Genomic DNA, 19303 nt, shown 5'->3' with positions numbered 1-19303 from the left:
CTCTGGTATCATCCACGCCTGTGGACACAGATTTATTGCCCATTAAAAAGCTACCCTGAAATGTACCTCTTAAAATTGTGTGTTTATCCTGTTGAGAAGTCCTTTCAGGAATGAAACGAGACAGCTACGAGCACCAACAGACTAGACCTGACTCGGTGTGACAGCATGCTTTGAGCCAAGTTCAAATAAGGTTTAATGCCATAAAAACCTAAATTGATCTTTACAGTTACATTTTAACAAAATCTGAAATCAAATATTCCAAAATGAAAAGTGTAATTACACTATACACAGAAGAGCTTTTACTCCTATTTTACAAGGGAAACTATTGAAACAATTTTGAGCAAGCAGAAATCAAACTGGGTACAATCTGCAGTTACAAAAAATGAAATCAAAGCAATCTAACCATAAGCTGAAATATGACATTTATCTACATGATATTTCTTAACAAACACCAAAAAATAAGGTACAGTATACTTGATATAGTTGTCTGGAAAAATTAGGGTAATCTGACATCATTTACTTTGAAACCATAATCAATAAACACGTTTAGTTTTACACATTAACACACAGCATTTGCACAAAGGAGTAGAACCAAAACATCAACATAGATCAGCTCCGAGTTAAGTTCCTTATCGTACACCTCACCTCATGTATAAGGTGATGGAATCATTTACAGCTGAAGTGGAAAGACGTGAGATACATCCAATAAAATGACGCTAACAGAAACGTATTCTTTGTCTTTAGTGGCACATGCCCTAACCTAAAAACCCTGGGTATCTCCAGATAACAAAACTCATGCCATTTAATGTGGGAATGGTAAAAAAAAACTTTGAGTGATTTCTGAGTCGAACACATTACACCATGTACTACAGGACTGGATGTTATCCACTTTTACACAAAGTCAGCCAACTTAAGCCTGCTGTACTATTGGGAAATGTCTTATATTTCAAATTTAGTCCCTCTTCTCATTAAAATTGCAGATGGATTTTGTACTTTTGCCTTCACCCCCACCTTTTTGTTTCTCCACTCTTGGTAAATGAAATTTCCCAGGCTAATTAAAGCCTATTAAAGACAGGTAATGTCAGGGCTGGTGGCAGAACCATGACAAAGTGCTGATAATTGTCTGCCAGACTCACTAAATCCACCTGTCCTGCAATTATTGCTTCCCCCTCCCCACCTCTCCTGACACATTAATCCACTGTGGGGCTCACTAGGCAGGCTGATGCCTCAAAGTGCATCCTGCAAACACAGATGTTGGATCTCAGACTAGTTTAGCATACACATGCCTTATGATAATTGTAGCAGAAAACCAACACATTTTAAGGCGCAAACAAGGCTGCAGCCGTGTTAAGCTAGGATAGGTGCCTACATACAGTTAGTAATGTATGATCATGCTCTCAGGTTTCTTATGCATTAGATTAGTTGGATGGACTTATTTTGTCATGAGCACTTTAGGAATTGGTTTGAATCAGTCAAGTCACTTGATTTTAGTCCCCACAAAAGAACGATAACATCAGTTTTAAGACCATATTAATTATTCATTCCTTAATGAAATAATTCCATTGATCAAAATAATTTGAAATAATAGAGACTGTCCTGTCTGTGTTCTGTTAACAGGTATAAATGGATGTTAGCGCCACTTCAAAGGCAATGATCATTTTGACTAATCATTCTTAATGCAGTGATCTTCCAAATGGGATTCTTTTTTTCATTTTATGCCCCGTTGAATAGCTTCATTAATGTTTAGGTATTGTAATTGTTAACATTATTTAAAGTCCTGTCATATTTTGTCTCATTACTATTTAAACAAGGTTTGAAAATTGTTTGAAAATGTTGGCATGAGTGCAGCTCTTCCAGAAGCCAGCTACACGCTTCCAACTCAGCAGGGCTCCATGCCTATAGTCTAGCCTTGAAGGAGACATCTGGACAACATACTAATTATACCCGTGGTTTACAGAGAACATGTGCTGTTGTGATGTGGTGGATTCTTCCAGGGTTGGTAAATACCTTTGGAATCCCAAGCCAACCCCTAAAGCCAAGTCCCTGTACACCTAACTATCTGAAGTGTTAAACTTGTGTATTTGTGTAGTATATACAAAAGTTTCACCAAATCCCTCCGCTGTGCGTCCCTTCATAAGTCGCACTTCCTGCAACATGTCTCAGGTATTTAGGTATTTTGGGATAAGGAGTTTAGAGTTTGACATTTACATTATTTGAAGATAAAACAAAAGGCTGATGCAGACTAACAACTACTAGGTCACCCTGTTGAGGAGTAAGGTGTGTCACTGTGGTAGTTGTAGTCAGGGCATACCTTCTGGACCAGTTTATAGTCTACACTGTAAAAGGCTATATAGATGCATATGACTTTGAAGGGTTTTGAGCATAACCATGACACATGGCTCTGCGTCTGCTCCTGATAGCACACCTTGGATGGATCAAAGCTGCACAAGGCAGTCTTCTTATTGCGATCCGTCTTCTCATATTCAATGCGACAGTTGAAAGATTTGGTGTCTTTGGTCTCCAGTGTGGACTGCTGGGCGATCTCAAACTCCACCACCTTGGAAGGTGGCACCAAGCTCACCGACACATTCCCCAAACCTGTGGAGTTGTGGCGGAAGTAAACGCTAAAGGTGCCGTTCCCGTGGTCCACAATCTTTCCTGTGATCAGCAAGTTGAGTTTGACAGTCTTGATGTTGGAGTGGAAGTCTCCCCAACCAAACATCTTTTTGAATTTGCCAGTCTTGACGATGGGTCTGCGCTTAGTTCTGGCCTGTGCGCCCTGAACATCTGTCTGGTTAGATAACCAGTCCCAAAAGTCCTCCATGTTGTGTAAATATGTCATTTCCCTTATGTTACTCTTGAACTCGGGGGAGCCCCTGGCAAACAAACGCAGGGGGTTGAGGATCCGTGGACTGGCCCCGGTGGGAGATATCTTCTGTTCATTATCGCTGTCCCTCCACTCGATGAGTTCTGTGACTCCTCCATGCACTTTCCTGCACGAGACCTTGATAGGAAACAGAACAGAAGTAGATAGAAAAAACAATTAACTGACATGAAAACCTTTCTGAAATGCAATTTCATTCATTCAAATTCATTACTTGTTAACGTGACACGTATAAGAAAGTTTTGACAAAACTCTATGCAGTCATGTGAAAAAGGTAGACAGCAGCCAAGTGCTGCTAATAATAACTGATCATCAGCAAGTGTGACCACCTCTATAAATACATTTTGGCAGTTTACCGGAGCATTCAGGTGTATCATAACACAATGCCACGATCTTCCCAGGAGTGCCAAATTCACCCCAATGCCATCAAAACAGCTACAGCAACAGCTAAAGGTTGGCGCCAACTGGGTCGCGCAATGATCATGCCAACAAATCTACAATCTGCAATTGTTTATGTACACTTCTTAAGAGAACTACATAAATGAATGCTCACAAAGCTCAATGAACTGAAGAAACCAACAACGCTGTGAGAGACTGATAAAGTTACACAGAAAATAATTACTTCAAGTTATTGTCCCTAAAGATGCTCATGAATCATGGGGTGTACTTAGTTTTTCTGATATGTTCTTTTTCAGATGGCAGTCGCTTTTCCCGAGTGTTTTATAGACTTTCATTTAAAATTGGCAGCCTCAAAGCCAGAAAGTTCTGGGTTTTAACCTCCTGTTCAGCTCGGGGACTTTCTATGTGGAATTTGACTGTTCTCCTTGTGCTTGCAAAGGTTTTTTCTGTGTGCTCTGGTTTCCTCAAAAGATATGCATGCTAGGTTAATTTGTGATTCTAAATTGGCCATAGGTGGGAATTTGACTGAGAATGGTTGTGTGTCTTTTGGTCTTAGCCTTGTGATGGACTGATAGCCTGTCCAAGGTGTTCTACCTGTCACTCACTGTCAGCGAAGAGGCTTCCTCTACTACCCTAGTTGGTTAAGCGTTTAAGAAAATGGATTGATGGGTGTTCTTTAAAAACCTTCTATTTGCTAATTCTACATAGATGAATTCACATTCATTATACTTTGCTCTTCTGCTTTGCATTTGTCTGTTTCACTGACATGTAGCAGAGCAGAGGAAGAGAAAGGTACATACACAAATAATGAAAAAAGCACAGAAAAGCAGCAAAGCTGCAGCTGCAGAGAGCTAAAATGATAGCGTGCATATAGACAACATGAGTCTATGAATAACTAATGTGGTTAATGTTAGATAAACCTTACGCATGATTGCCAGTTCTGAAAAGCAACTTCCACCTCACAGGTTAACAGTAATAGGTTCTTGGGTTTGGTATGTATGAAGTTTAAATCTGTGTTTTTGAGAATTGCCATTGGTATAAAGCAGATGGTAAAAACATTTACTCATGGAGTAAATATAAATAAATAATATTCACAAGTCGTCACCACAGAAGGTAGCTCCACATGTTTCATTTGGCAGATTTTTACACCTCCAAAAGGTTTGGGGCTCTTCCTGGAATCGGTTGCCAGCTGAAACTACTACTCTAAGGGCAGTATGGACACTTTTCACATTCATCTTCTAGCATATCCTAAAATCCTTTGTTATAGATATTTATGAAATGATTCATTATGGGTTCATTGATAAAGAAAGGGGGGAAAAAAACGCATATTCAATTAGATTTTCTTTTCAATAAATGACAAATTGTTTGAATGGTTGTGTTGGTTTCGTTATCACAAATGAAATAAAGATTAAATATAGAAAATTCAACAGCAACATCTCGTACTATTGTAAACCCAGTAATAGGATACTGAAGATTATTACAGGTCTGTGCAAGAAGCTAAATAGCATTCACTGGGCATCACTTAACAACAACCAAATAAATAAATAGAAAATAATCATTAATATAAATGTAACATTAAAAAGTACATGCACATGCAAATAAATAGCATGTAATACACTACTGCTAGATAGCAGGAGCACCACAGAAGGGAGGAAACAAGAAGTTTGTGATAAACTGAACACACGATGCATTGATGAACTCAAGCAGATTCTAATATTTTGAGTGCACAGAAATTCCCATGGACTTAAGGGAAAGGTTAACTTAGATTTAAGATTCCCATTTTCTGTGAATCTAAACTTTAGCTCATGTCCACCTATAAACACTCTTCCACGGTAGTGTCGTAAAGTACGCTAAGTATAGTGCTAAGTGCTAATCCAGACGCAGCAATGAACTGTGATCCCTCCTTGTACCTCAAAGCCGTTTAGCTTTAGGAGCGATTCCTGGTACTCTTCAGATAAAGCTTTAATAATTCACAGCAATAAGCTTAGCTAGTTTTATTAGTAATTAGTAGTGCTGGGTTTTCCCCAGGCCCAGTTATAGGGATCACTGAGAGAAGCAGATGTTGAAAGTACAGAGCAGCGGCTGCTTGAATTCTCACAGAGATGCTGCATACTATTTCCAGACTAATTATATTTTTGCTGTAAGCTGAACTGAGGCATATGTGTATAAAGCTAACAAACTAGGTCTGTCTAGCACAATTTGTTTTGTCACATATTCCCAAACCTTTCCATCTGAAATGTAACAGGGCTACATTCACCTTAAGCTGTGCTGCTGTGTCTTATAATTACAGCTTTGCTTTACTGTGCTGCTTATGTCCAAGACTGCGGTAACACTTTAATGCCTAAAGCGGAAGGTAATGGCTCGCCTATCTGGATATGTAATGTGAAATCAATGGGTCTCCCACGGACAGTGAGCCCGGCCCATTTATCACCTCTCACAATGCTTAATTAAGACAATTGCTCCCTGTAAACATGGATGAATGAGGCAACACTGTAATAATGCCCCTATGTGTAGTTCATCACATCCAAAGTCATTTAATCAACCAATTCCAGTGGCGTTATTCCCCACTGATACAGCCACTTAGTAATACCTTATGTGAGCTCAGCTGTTAATTTGATTTGACTCTTATAACATCACAACAGCAGATGATGCTAAACATAAAATCTGCAGGGTCTCAATAGGAACATTTCTCCTCTGCTGTGAACAAGGAAGATATGGCACTTGTCTTCCCACCAGCTCAAACTGTTATATCTTTAACACATTGGGTGTCATGCTGCGCGGCTTCAGAGGTGAAACCAAATTGTCTTTCTGTGTAAATCTCAGGTGTGCTTTGTATAGGATGATTATAATGGAAATGAGAGAGGACTTTAAGTATGATGAGCAACTGGGGAAATTGCTGTGACAACAAGGGGATCAGCAGAGGGATATCTAATACTTAAATGCCCCGAGAGAGATGAAGCACTAGGAACTTGAAAGCTGGCACTGACACATAGGCTTTGGTTTCTTTCTCTCTCGCTCCCTCCCTGCACAACCACAGCACCAACACACACTCGAGCACACCTTGTTCATTTAGGCAGCAGTGATGTCTCTTAAAACCGACTAAAGGATTCTGAGGTTTTGTACAAAAAAAGGGGGAAAAAAAGGCAAGGTCTGATGAAGGAGAATCTACAAAAGCTTAATTAAGATTTCTTAATCGGTGCTGCCGTGCTAGAGGCGTTTCAGGGCAACTTGAAACAAGACATTATTATGATAATAACTGTAGACTTATGGAGCTGAAAACACCAGACCTCATTTCAACAGCACAAGGCGCAGTGACTCGTGGCAAACATTGCGGATATCTGCTAGTGTGGTTTAGCTTCTTCCTTTTCCTGCATGTCCTACATTAAAACACAAAGACGTGCGTGAACCTCACACACCCCGGCACAGATATCACACTTTTACACCACAATAGTCAGCGTTCTATCTGCCCTATAAAAGACTATTTTTGGTGAAACAGCAGTAAACATAAAGGCCAATGCACCAAACAGTTTCCTGGTAATTTTAATGTACATCCACCAAGATGAGCAAAAACCGTAAGGTCTCACACAAGGTGCTAATAGCTGATATTTCCAGTTCACTATCAAATGTCATGCATAAAACACACGGTTCCTCTCTGAAAGAGCACCTTAATCACTCTCATTAGCTAAGCTAAGCCTTCTTTTTTAATAGACACTCCATCTTTTACGTTATAGTGACTAGAACTCTAAATTTAAATAAATAAAACACATTTGGACTGGTAAAAATGTATATGTATATACACATATAATGTCAGGAGTAAAATGTTTATGCTTGTATATGTTTGCGTTCAAAACAGCAGTTTTTTAGGAAATTATGGGGCCATATATAGTTTACAACCCACAATTAAATTTAAATGGAAAAAGACTGTTTGAGTAATGCATTCTTATACATAAAAAAGAATCAGCTACTTAGAGATCTATCAGTATTATCTACTTTATTCTATTTTGTTTTGAAAATGCTTAAATATCTCCAAAGAATACAGAAAAAAAAAATTTTAACTGTAAAACATTGCACATCCTGACTAAACATTTTTTATAACCGACTTTTAAGGACTCATGTTTTTGTTACAGGCTTACATTAAACTGTTAATACTGGCTGACAAGTGGCTATCACATTTTTCATATGTGCGCATTAATTTCCAGCATAAATGAACGGAAAAAAGGTTTTCGAAAATTAATCATCAACCACATCCTCAAAGTACACATGCTAGTCTAGCTGTCAAAGACAGAGTGGAAAATACACATTTGTGGCTAAGTCAGAGTTGGGTGAATGGTCTATGAACCTCCAGGTTTTTACGCTGCTTACAAGCAGGACTATCTGTTTTTACTGTGTGTAAAAAGCGCATTGTTATTACTACAGACATGAACATCCATGGCTTTTATTTTACACCTGTCATTTCTACACCTCGGGGGCCTTTTCTTACAGAACCATGCATAAATAGGCAATTCAATCTAATGTTGTGCCAATCAGTACAATCAAGAGCTTTTCATGAAACTTACATCCTGACAGTAGCTTGAGCAGCAGTGAACCACACAGCGAGTCAGGATGAATCAGCCTCGACATTCATCTGTAACAAGCATTATGGAGCTGGCTGCCTGCTTGTCCCGTGGGTAGACATATCTTTTAGAGGCTTGACATAAAGGTAATTGCCATAGTGACCAGAACTAGCCTCTAGAAAGTTATTAAGAAACCAGTGACATCTGGCTTCTGGATCATCTAAAGAGATGCCGTTAAAATGCATTTGGAGAGAGAAGCTGGTGGCAGTGTGTTTGTGATGGGTTCTGGTCCACAGGCAGGTCTGCAGCTTTTGTTTGTTGATGGTGACCAAATCTTTCACAGCCTTTCACAACTGACAATGTGGCCAACTCATGATCTGAAGTCTGCTTTTCTGTTTTTGTTTTTGTTTTTAAATGACATTTTTGCTCAGGAAATGAAGTTGATGCAGAGGCAAGCTAAACTAATCTGTTTCTGGGTTTTCCATAGCTGATTTTTTTTTTCCAGTGCATAAGGCTGAGATATGCGTCTGGGGAAAATTGGTTTCAGGCATCTTTCTCACAATAAACAAAATGGGCAATTAACCTGCTCATCAGTGCAAACCGAGCAGTTCCAATGATGCACTCGACTGTTCTTCATGGATTTATCTGTGCAAATTGACCTCACTTTGGTGGTGCAATTCATTTCTCTGCTAATTTTCTGTGTCTGAAGCTTCATTAACTTGATGCGCTTCCACATAGTAAAAATCTGGACATCCCACAAAAATTGCACCGCCTTCGCCACTGCCTTTCGTAATACTTACCCAGCTCTATTGCGACGAAACACCTGTCATATTAGGAGCTGCTCAGCCAGTGCTGCTAGCATTAGACCAAAAAATGTAGCAGAGCTGGATGGACTGCAGACTCTTGCTTTCAAACATTCAACATGACAAGTAGCATCTTTCAGATTAAAACTATTCTCAGCCTGCAATCGGCTGCGCAAAGTCCTTCCTTAGCCATCTTCCTCCTGATGTTACAGGGTATATCATTTGTAATGATTTACACCCAGAGCCGGTTCCATGAGAGGAGGCCCTGGAGGCGCTAAAGCAGCCCACAGAGAGAGTCTACATTCTGCTGAAGAATAGATTGGTGCTCAGATCGCTGGGACAGCCTCACGCTCCAAACCCATCACTTTTAATCAGAGGCCGTCCGGGGAATCACATGGCAGGTGCTTCAGCTCTGTGGTGGATCGTAACAGCAAATCGACACACCGGGGGCAGCTTACCAATCACAGGAGGCTACAGTTAGTGAGTGAGTGTGCATGTAGCATATCTGCTACCCCCCAGTATAATCCTTTAGGCCATTACCACCTGACCTCTGTGAAAATGAGACAGACTACAGCCTCCAGTGTCATGACATTCCAGCAAAAGATGTTATAGATCTCAATTTTAATTCATCTTCAGCGTACACAGCTGACATTATTTGTGGTGAAAATATATTGGTACACTTGGTGCCGAGTAGAAATTCAGTGCATTTCTTTAGTGGTTACATTTCTGTGTAGTATATCTTATATATATGGACTGGACCCGTTCATGTGATTTTCATACTGACTGTAAAGCCACTCCTTTAACCACTGCCAGTCTGTGGCCGTGGCTGTCTACGCATTCTGTACAAGTGTTGACGATGAGGAGAGGGCAGGAAGACAAGCTCAAAAAGACGTGATGCTGATGTTTTCATTTCTATAATCCCAGCTGTATCGCTAGCTCTGTATCTACACACTCATCGCTTCTCCTTCTTACTGTTGACAGATTTGCCCGAAACATAGAGGATCATCGCATCGCTATCATAATATGTAACAAGTCCGCTGGCGCTATCAGGATATTCGGTGGATGGGTGAAGAGGCATATCTATGAGTAAAATAAAATCCAACTTTGGTGCTTGAGCACAGAGATAATAATAACTATGAATATTGGATTTCTTGCTTCGCATGAAATATGTATTGAAAACTTGTTGATTTAATTGCAAGAAAAAAATCCAATGTGTGTGACTTTGCAGATTGTTATGGTGCGTTTCTTCATGTTGGCTTGGAGCAAAGAGAAAAGGCAAACGCAGGCACCCAGCCACATAAAAATCCTTGTTAGTTTTAGGTTGGATCTCTTCTAGCCGTGCAATATTTAATGGAGTGTAACTAAAGCCTAAAAATTGAGAGGCATGTGAAAAGAGTAGAATTGTTACAAATTGAGAGCTTTGTGTGCAAAAAGCAGCAGAAAGAAACATAATATGTCTGATTGCTTTTCCCAAAAGTTGGATGCATATTTTCGTCTATTAAAAATATTACACTTAGTTTTCAGGCTCGCCCCTCCGCCCACCTTTTTTAGGAAGTTAGGAAGAATTGCAGCTGTTGCTTAGACCTTCTGTTGTGTTTCATCACTGAATATTAACTACTTGAAGCCATTTTTCAGAAATTATCTATGAAGACACCAGAGGATGAGGGTTAATGTCTTAGAGCCGACATCAGCGAGCGTTCATCTCAGTGAGAGACACTCTTATTTCCACTACTTGCAATGCTGTTGATCTAAAGCTGCCCTTGACCCTAAACCTCTTTTGATGAAAAAAGAAAGGAAAATATGTCTCAAAAGAGAGCAACTCCAACACCTGCCCACATTCATCTTCAAAAAAATTCCAAGTATGCTGAATTTAAAGCAGTAGAGTTTGTCTCCAGTCAAGTCCTATTTTGCTTTCACACAAATACAGTGCAACAAATCTGGCCTTGTTGAGTTATTATAGCATCTAAAGCATATTGAACCCAAATTTATTATTTTGTGCCTGTTTGCATGCACACGTTGTGGCAAAACATTATCTGACAGCTCATGATGTCACTCGGGGCTGCTTGCAACCTATGATTAGCATAAATTATAGCACGTAATATAACCCTCCTTTGGCTAGCATAAATCATACGATGTGAGCCATTAGTCATGTTAATAGTGTCAGCGTTGTTCTTGTCTAGCTCGATCACACAATCCTCTCTTTTTCCTCTGCATCTGAAATGACAATGACCGAAACGTCGCCTCGCCTCAACTCTTTTGGACATTTACTATTGCTACCTATTGCCCTGCAGGAGACAATGTACCAGGCAGTCCAAATAATACACAATTACTTCTCCCGCCGTGTCGTTGTGGAAACATGCTTCAGCGACTCCTGTTAAACTGAACAAATTACAGGAAATTACACCACCGTTAGCTCGGACCTGTTATACTTTGATTGCGACGAGAGGCAGAGCCTGTCCTGTTAGAGCCTGCCATGCCAAGAGACGCATTATGTCTGCTCACTTGTCTGACCTTTTGCTTGCAGCCACTGTAAAGCCGTATTTATGGCTATGAATTATCTGTTATCTGTCAATGCATTTGACAAGAGAAATCACAAAATTTCTGTTCAATATAATGCAGGGCGTGTCATTCATGTGGGGGGAAAAAAGGTAGTCTTGCAATAAAGTGTATTTCATGTGTAAGTCAGTTTCAGTAAGAGGTCATTTAACTTCCTACCAGATCCAATATATTTGTTTTCTTTGGGTAAAATTGTTTCTAAGACTTCTTTATTTAAAAATTTACATTTTTGGGAGGGGCCCATGTGTGTGTGTGTGTGTTTGTGTGTGTGTGTGTGTGTGTGTGTGTGTGTGTGTGTGTGTGCATTGGGGTGGGGGCATCACAACCAAACACGCTGCCACCCCCAAAACTAATCTCAGTAATGAAATAGCATTCACAGAGGTCCTGTGGTGTTCAATATCTCTACTCAAGCCAGGAAAAGTGAAAAAAACTTTTGAATAATTGCCTTTGTTTTCTTATTGTTTCATTGTTCACATCAAATGCTGGTCAGGAGGGCATTTATTAACTAAACTGGGCAATTTCATCTATAATCTGCGTGATATTTTAGAATTCATAAATGCCATTTTATATACATATATTGGTTTTGCGTCCTGAAAATTAATTATTCAAGTTAACTTTAAACTGGCTTGAGCAAAAAATGCTTTGAAATACTTGTAAAATAAAAATGACATTTAATTACCTTTTACAGGTGTTTGCAGCTGTAAAAATGTGGAAACCTACATGATAAGTTTAGGATGAAATAGACGTTTACATGCAGTAACTTTAGCAGCATAATAACACATAAACTTTGACTCTGTGCTGTAGTTCAAAGACAATGAAAATCATCATCATCTTGCTATAAAATACTCAGTATCAATTAAAATGCATTCTGACAGTTTGTTAATTAACTGCATGAGACCCGGGGGTGAAAATGGGATGTTAGCGAGCATGGCTCGGTGTGGAAACTTTGAATTCAGCGATGATGTCAGGTGTTTCCAAAGTGTTAACAAAGATCCCACCAAGAGAGAAGAGAGAGAGAGAGAGTGACGGGAAGCTCTGGGACGAGAGCCTCCAGGTAATCTGGATACTTGTGTTATCTCGCCACCTGCCACATATGACAGCTGCAAAGCCCTGAACACTTCACTTTTAGGCAGGCGTTACCTTTCAACGCATCATCAGTTTCATAATCCCCTTACATGGTCAGAGCGCCAACTCCTGTGCTGGCTCCTGACACCTGCCACGCACCTCCGTATGCCTGATAGCTGATAGGGATTGAGTAGGATAATACCACAAAGCACATTGGACTCAGTGTAATTACCATTCTCTTGACTGGTTTTAACACCTTATACTTCGTAGGACAATGGTAAATGTGCTTGTAAAACTGCGCAGCTTAAGGAGGCATGGCGTGTTGTTGTTAAATTAATACTTCAAAGTTCTACTTTTAGTTTTTTTTTTTTCTGCTTTCATCTCGGGAAGACGTAATCTAAATGTTTCTTTCTCTGAGCTCCTTTTTTGTGAGCGTGCGACAACCCCAGTTTTACATTTTCTCCTCTTCAAATCCGCGCTGTGAATGATAGGAGTGTTTTATTCCAAAATGTTTTTGCTTGATTTGCTCAAAAGCACGTCCGCTAAATTTGACAGAGCAAAATGTTTCTGTTCTCCGAGCAGATTGCGCCGTGGCTGATTTCACAGAAACAGGGCTCTTTGAAGAAGAAACAAGAGTTGGAAAGACGTTGCTTCCTTTTTCCTCTGAGTAGCTGTGAAGACAGGTACTTCACAAGAAATATACAAAGACAGAGGGGAGCTGACAGTGCTTTGTTATGGCTGAAAATGACATGCTGAAAAAGAAAAGGGGGCTCAAAGCTTGGAGGCAGAGGAGGAAATGCAAAACTGAGAATAATCAGAAGGGAGATTTATTGTACTTATTCTATAGCTGTCACACTTTTCCTTTAACAGAAAAGCAATACAGTTTTAATTAAAGAGGTCAATCATTTCTCAGAGCTTTGACATGAAATGTGATTGCCTTCTCCAAGAACCACACAGACGGTAATTAACAACTTCTTATGTCAGAGTTTTCAGGAAATTTGAAATTATTTAAAGAAGAAACATCGCCTGTTAAGTCACGGTTTCGTGTGATTGCAGTGTGGTAGCTGGTAGACGTAGTGTTAATGTAAATATTTGACTAATTAAAAGAAAAAGTGGCACGGTGGCATCATACTCCATCCCCTCGCCGGGTGCAGACAAAAATTCTTCCCTCCATAAATTGATTGCGACATTTAGTTTTGTTGCAGCACGGCAGTAAAAAGCAATACAGACAACAGTCTTCAAAACACTGGCGCTGTGCATCAGTGAGTGCTGGATGCTTCTGACACTGCAGAGAGGTAATGACAATGCTATAAGGTAGCAGAGCCTCTAGATCTAACACCGCCTCGGGCTGCACATCGCCCATAAAAATTCATAGCTGTGGACCAAGATCAGGAAACTCAACATCATATTAAACATAATGTTTCCTGCACCACTAGAGAGGCTCTGCACTTCATCCTAAACAGTTCACATCACACGAGCAGCTAGTGGGAAAATAGCCGTGCCGCTTATAATTGTTTGACTAAAGTCTTTAATGGGCCATACCGTGGCGTGATTAGGCTTATTGTCAAAGCAAAGGGCAATTGTGTCATAGCTATCAATCATTTGGAGCTTCTTTCTCTTCATTTCAAGACCTTTATCATGGATTTATTGCCAGTACAAACATAATTATGACTGATGATTGGGAAAGGAGCAGGCTGCGGGGCTCAATACAGTCAGGACAACCTGTAGTGGCTGCGAGCTACATTTGAGGGATTTCACTCGGAGAAGCGACAACCTTTTCTTCAGAGGTCTGAGACAACATACAAGTTGAGGACTGAAAATGCCACGGACAGTATTGTTTATGAGGGATTATCTAGTCAGGCCTCCTGGCTAGAAAGATTGTGACCCCAATATGAGCACAGATACAGATCAGCTCCATGTAAGCTCCAAAATGATTCCTGGAAGGCAGCGCATGCATACAAGGCTCCTTCACTCTGTCAATCCAGTGTTTAATCACTTCCACAGAAATTTCTACTGGTCTGCCAGACGTGTTCTCTCATATTTTTTTTTCTCTCTCCACCCAATTTCTCTGGTGGGGTTTTGAAGACTTAAGTTCCACTCTTTTTTTTTCTCTCTTTCTTACAAGGCAAATCCTGGGAGAGGTTGATGTGAAGACCAGGCAGAGCAGGGATGTGAAGAATATAAACACATTTTTTTTTTTTTTTATTGTCCAGAGGGAAAGGGAGGTGCAGGGGGTTGGGCGGTGGGGTCTGTAAAAGAGACGAGGACCTTATCACAGCCCAGCAGCTCTGTAATTCGCCGCCATGATAAAGTGGCAGCGCGGAAAACCTTACAAGGCTGGCACAATCCAAAGACGGATTAGGTTTTTCTGACATAAGCTTCCTGAAAAACTAATCAATCAGCCCATGCAGCATTATCAGAAGCGTGAGATTAAAGAGCTGCTCCTAATCCCCCCACTGTACATTTTATTACACTTCCCAGTGTTAGTTGCCTTTAAATATACAATAAATAAATAATAAAACCAAACCTAATTGAGCATGGGGAAGGGGAAAAGGGTTAAAGAGCCCTTAGAGAGGGATTTTATGTAGAATTTGTGTTTTGTTATGAAGACAGGGATAAAACTGTTGTCCTTGCCAGAACCCTTTCTGCCTTTGAATAGAGCATCACTGTCTCACTCTACCACTGCAGAGGGGGGAAAAAAAACACAACTAGGGGGAAAATCCTCTGCCAGAATTTTGCAGCAATATTTGTGTCTAAAATTGAATCACATCAAATTCATATCTGATTGTTTTGTAGCAAAGACTTTTTTAAAAAAAAACCTCCGCATGACCAAATAAGTAAACACATGTTTTTAAATAAATTATTAACTGTAGAAAATTAAGGCTAAATCCTTTGGGAAATGACTCGTAATCCCTTAAATCACTGCACATCAAAGTTGCAGGGATGAACTCCAAGCCTGGCGTGATCTGGAGTACAAGACACATTCAGCTTACTAGTAACCAGCTAAGCTTCGTCTCGCTAGTGCGTCACACCCATCTTTTAAGACGTTCTCGTCTTCCGCGCTCAGTTCAACCCTGGGTGGTGTTTTCGGTAACAGAAAAGGCAGCAATACATCTAACGCTGCGACTGATCCTCTTGGCATGGGCCATATAGATGCTGTGTTGTGACATAATATTACCAGAGGAGCTCTCACCCCGGCAATAAGACATAAAGGCGTAATAGACTTTGTCAACGTCTCCTAACACTTAATCCCAAGCAGAGTTGAAAACCCCACTTTCCCTGCGTGCAATCTCTGGAATAGACGTAGGGCAGGACGGGCTGAGGGAGATGGCAGAGAGCACGGCTCTCAAATATGTTTCATCTTCATCTACATTGTTCTGCTGTCATTGCACAGAGGATAACTGCAGCAGATGTCAGGGGGAAGAATGGATTCTCCCAGGATGGCTTTGACCCTCTTATTTGTCCCTGGGGCATGGCACAGATGCTGGGTCCAGGGTTACATTTTCACCGCTTGATTCATGTTCTAAGCGCTTTTTAATTGAATGTGCATGTGAGGAGCGATGGGAAGAAAAGTGTGGTTTTATCTGGGGGGTCTTTGAGGATTTGGACCACTTTTTCAAACTGCTTAAAACAAGAAGCTTAAAAATTTCATATCAAAGGGTTTAAGTGTCCTGCGTGCAATCCTCTATCACAGAATGCTTCTCGGGTTCAAAATCTGGCCTTGCGCTGATGGGCGTTATCCTTGTGCATCTTTTCAGTGTTTCATACTCTAACAAAAAAGAAATCTTATTCATACTTCATGATGTATTGCAGCACTTATTCCATTCCTTTACTGAGGGTCAGATATTTGGGATTTTTTTGAACCTAAGAAGGTAGGGTAATATTGATAAGGGCCACTACATCCCCAGTCAGACATTGGTGAATCTGTTGGGAGGGAAGCTACTGAGGCATACAAAGAGAGCCTCTCCAGGGAGGCAGTCTGTCTCTCTCTGGAGGCACAGCTCCCAAAAGGCACAGGGCTGATTACAACCGCAGCCAAAGCAGACAGCACTTTGCTGCTGCAGCTGCACAGTTGAAGGCTATCTTTAAAGAGGCCCTCTTTGAGGATGGCACAGATGTGAAGAACTTCTTCGATCCCATGGCATTTTCGGTGAAAGTTTGATCATGGCAAGAATCCATAAAGCAAGGACGAAAACGCTAATACCCTCGCTGTATTCAACTATCTATAGGGGACAACATCACTGTATGATGGGGGGGGGGGGGGAAAGGGCAGGAAAGGCCTTTATACTTCCCAAAAGCTCATGAACTTTCTTCAGAGTGCTTGCTGCATTAAAACCTGAACTAGACTACAGAAAGATTACGTCTAGAAGCTTAACACAATCATTCTCTGGTAAATACTAAATAATTTTCTCTGGATTAACAGGGACGTCACCGTTATCATCAAGCTTTTAAAATCCCTGGGTTTTTCAATTTCCATCTATTGTTCTCAGTTGTCTTGAAAGGGGAAAAAAGTAATAATAAAAAAAGAACTCTGACCACAATTTGAGAGCAAAAACACTTAAAACAGGTTAGGGGTTCAACACAGACGTCTAATGATTCCAATGATCACCAAAGGTGCACGTGATGCACCTGAAGGGATGAAGAGGCAGGTTGTATTTTTGGATGAGCCGTGATTGAGAGAAGCAACACACCCAAAGACATAATACTGAATATAAACACTGAAAGAAAAGAATATTTAAACTTTGCAAACCAGCACAAAAATTAATAGCATATTTTATAAAATATCTTAAGTAGATTTTTTTTACCTCAGTAATTCTGTGTCTCTATTTAGAATACTACCTAATTGTTAATTCTAACCTATTACCTTTTGCAACACTCCGCATGTAATGTAAAATTTCCATAGCTGAGAAAGCTGATGGTCTTACAAAAAGCCACAACATTAAATAGAAATAATAAACTCAGATGCTTTTATGGTAATTAACTGCATATTGTAGAATACATGATGCGCATTAAAGCAAAGCTGGATTCTTTCCAGGATTACTAAATGCATTATGTTTGCATTATGTTATTCATTATGTTTGTTTTTACCATATTTTTCAGTGGCTACAGAAAAGAAAGAAATGATGCCATTTTTAAGGGTATTAAATTATTTACTATTTTATGGATTTTTTTTAAAAAACACATGAAAAGTATTTCACTGAATAGTGTGCGAGCCCTGATAACATAAAACAATTAAGCTTATCCCTGTAAGACTGAATGAGGAGTTCTGCTCGGCAAATGAATTTGCTCCTGATGACTGTGCCAAATAAAATTTCATGCCAGGAAATTATTCAGTTTGGCACAATGTGAAGATAGACAAGTCTTGCACAGCTGCGTGATAAGGATCCACATAAAAGACAGGCCAACAAAACAAATATAAGCAAAAGAAGTTTAAACCATAACCTAGAGTGAAGAAAGAATTATCTCGTAAGAGTCCTACAGCATAATAAAAACGCTTCATCTCTACTTTTTCTCAGTCGGAGACATGCTTCTGCATAATTAGCCTCTTCTCATTCACTCATCTCACTCCTCACCTGGTGCAGGAGGAAAAACAACAAGAATGTTTGCAGAGGACTCATCTTCAACGACTTGTCGACTTATTCACGATGAGCGGGGATTAAATCCTCTCTGGAAGATTTGGAGAGGTGAAGACGCTCATGGCACTGAAACATCGCTATGATCACCTGCAAGAAAGAGAGAGAGGGAGAGAGAGAGAGAGAAAAGTGGAAATATTTACGTCGTTAAATCATTTAAAACGTCTCTTTTTAATTTGGAAAGACATCAAAGCTAGGGGCAGTGAATTAATCAAGAAATATACTAAACTTTTCCTTACCGTTCCGTAAAAGCAATACCTCACTTATTTCGGTAAGGCGGCTGGGATCATCCTCTCTCAATCCACGTTCAGCAAAGAGACCTAAAATCCTCTCAAAACGTCTCTCAGGATGTCGTGGTACTTTCCCCCAAGCAGCTGGGACTCTTTGGCTCGTCTACAGTAGTGAAGCGTCTACATTAAGCAGTTCAGTTGTAGCAACGCTCCTCTAAGTTTAGAATCCAGGCAAAGCGAAATAAACTGTGGACTATATTTTCCCTTACTCAATCCGGAGCAATGTTGGTCTTAAGTTGTCAGTATGCGCAGTAAAACACAGCCAAGCGTGCCCGTATCCCAGTGCCAGGACTGCAGTCAGACAGACAATAGTCAGCTCGCTGTCTTCGCTTTTAGGCTCTGCTTGATTTCAGTGCGCAAAATCCCCCTCTGCGCGTCTGGAGACTCCAAGGTCGGCGCGCATCCGTTCAGAGACTCAGACCTAAAGATGTACCTTAGAAGCCTTACTCTCTCCATCTAAGAGACAAGTAAAAGCTAGATGTCACCGTTGTCCGGTTTTGTTCATCATAACGCGCACGTATTTAACCCCTTAACGTTTAGATGCTTAATCGCAGAGAACAGTTATGCCGTGATTTTCGTTGGAAGTTTTGTGTGATGACTCTAATGCGTACACGTCCAGTTATATAAGAGTGCATGCAAGCCGTGTTTAGCAGAATGTATAGAAAAGCCTTTAAAATCATTGCATGTATTAAACCCATCTTGCAAACGCAAGATGTATGGACATGGCTGTTTGCATCGTGCAGCTCAAAGCACATCAACCAGAGACAGTTATTCTTCTGGAAACTCAGCTGATGCTGCAATCCTGACCACAAAGTGCAGGCAACAAAAGGTCAACCGCTGTGCAAGTACAGAGGGGTGATAAATGAAAACACACAACAAAAAGTTTCTTACTAAGGCGTTGAGCCACCACATGATGCCAAAACATCTTTACTACACTTTGGCACTAAATGTGCACATGTCTAAAACTCCACTGGAGGGATGAAACAACCTTCTTCTAAAAGATGTTAAGATGTTTTAAAGATGGCGGTGGAGTGGAGAGGGTCGTTGGGTGTGTTTCGATTTGTTGATTTTAAAGTCCACAGCTTACACATTTCAGCATTTCAGATCATTTTCATATCAG

The 19303-nt window shown here is 40.3% G+C and overlaps 1 protein-coding gene across 1 annotated transcript; it reads right to left on the bottom strand.

Moving 5' to 3' along the window:
• Positions 1 to 180: 180 nt before the first annotated feature.
• Positions 181 to 18840, bottom strand: nxph2a (neurexophilin 2a). The gene is made up of 3 exons (XM_039599726.1): positions 18133 to 18840; positions 17834 to 17983; positions 181 to 3004 (listed from the first exon to the last, which is right to left on the bottom strand). Exons 2-3 carry the CDS (start codon positions 17876 to 17878, stop codon positions 2258 to 2260), a joined length of 792 nt encoding a protein of 263 aa, XP_039455660.1. The 5' UTR covers positions 17879 to 17983; positions 18133 to 18840; the 3' UTR covers positions 181 to 2257.
• Positions 18841 to 19303: the final 463 nt, after the last annotated feature.

This window comes from Oreochromis aureus, linkage group 16, assembly GCF_013358895.1.
Source record: "Oreochromis aureus strain Israel breed Guangdong linkage group 16, ZZ_aureus, whole genome shotgun sequence".
In the NCBI taxonomy this organism is placed as follows: Eukaryota; Metazoa; Chordata; class Actinopteri; order Cichliformes; family Cichlidae; genus Oreochromis; species Oreochromis aureus.
The sequence above is the reverse complement of the archived record's forward strand: the minus strand, read 5'-3'. Positions and strand labels throughout refer to the sequence as shown.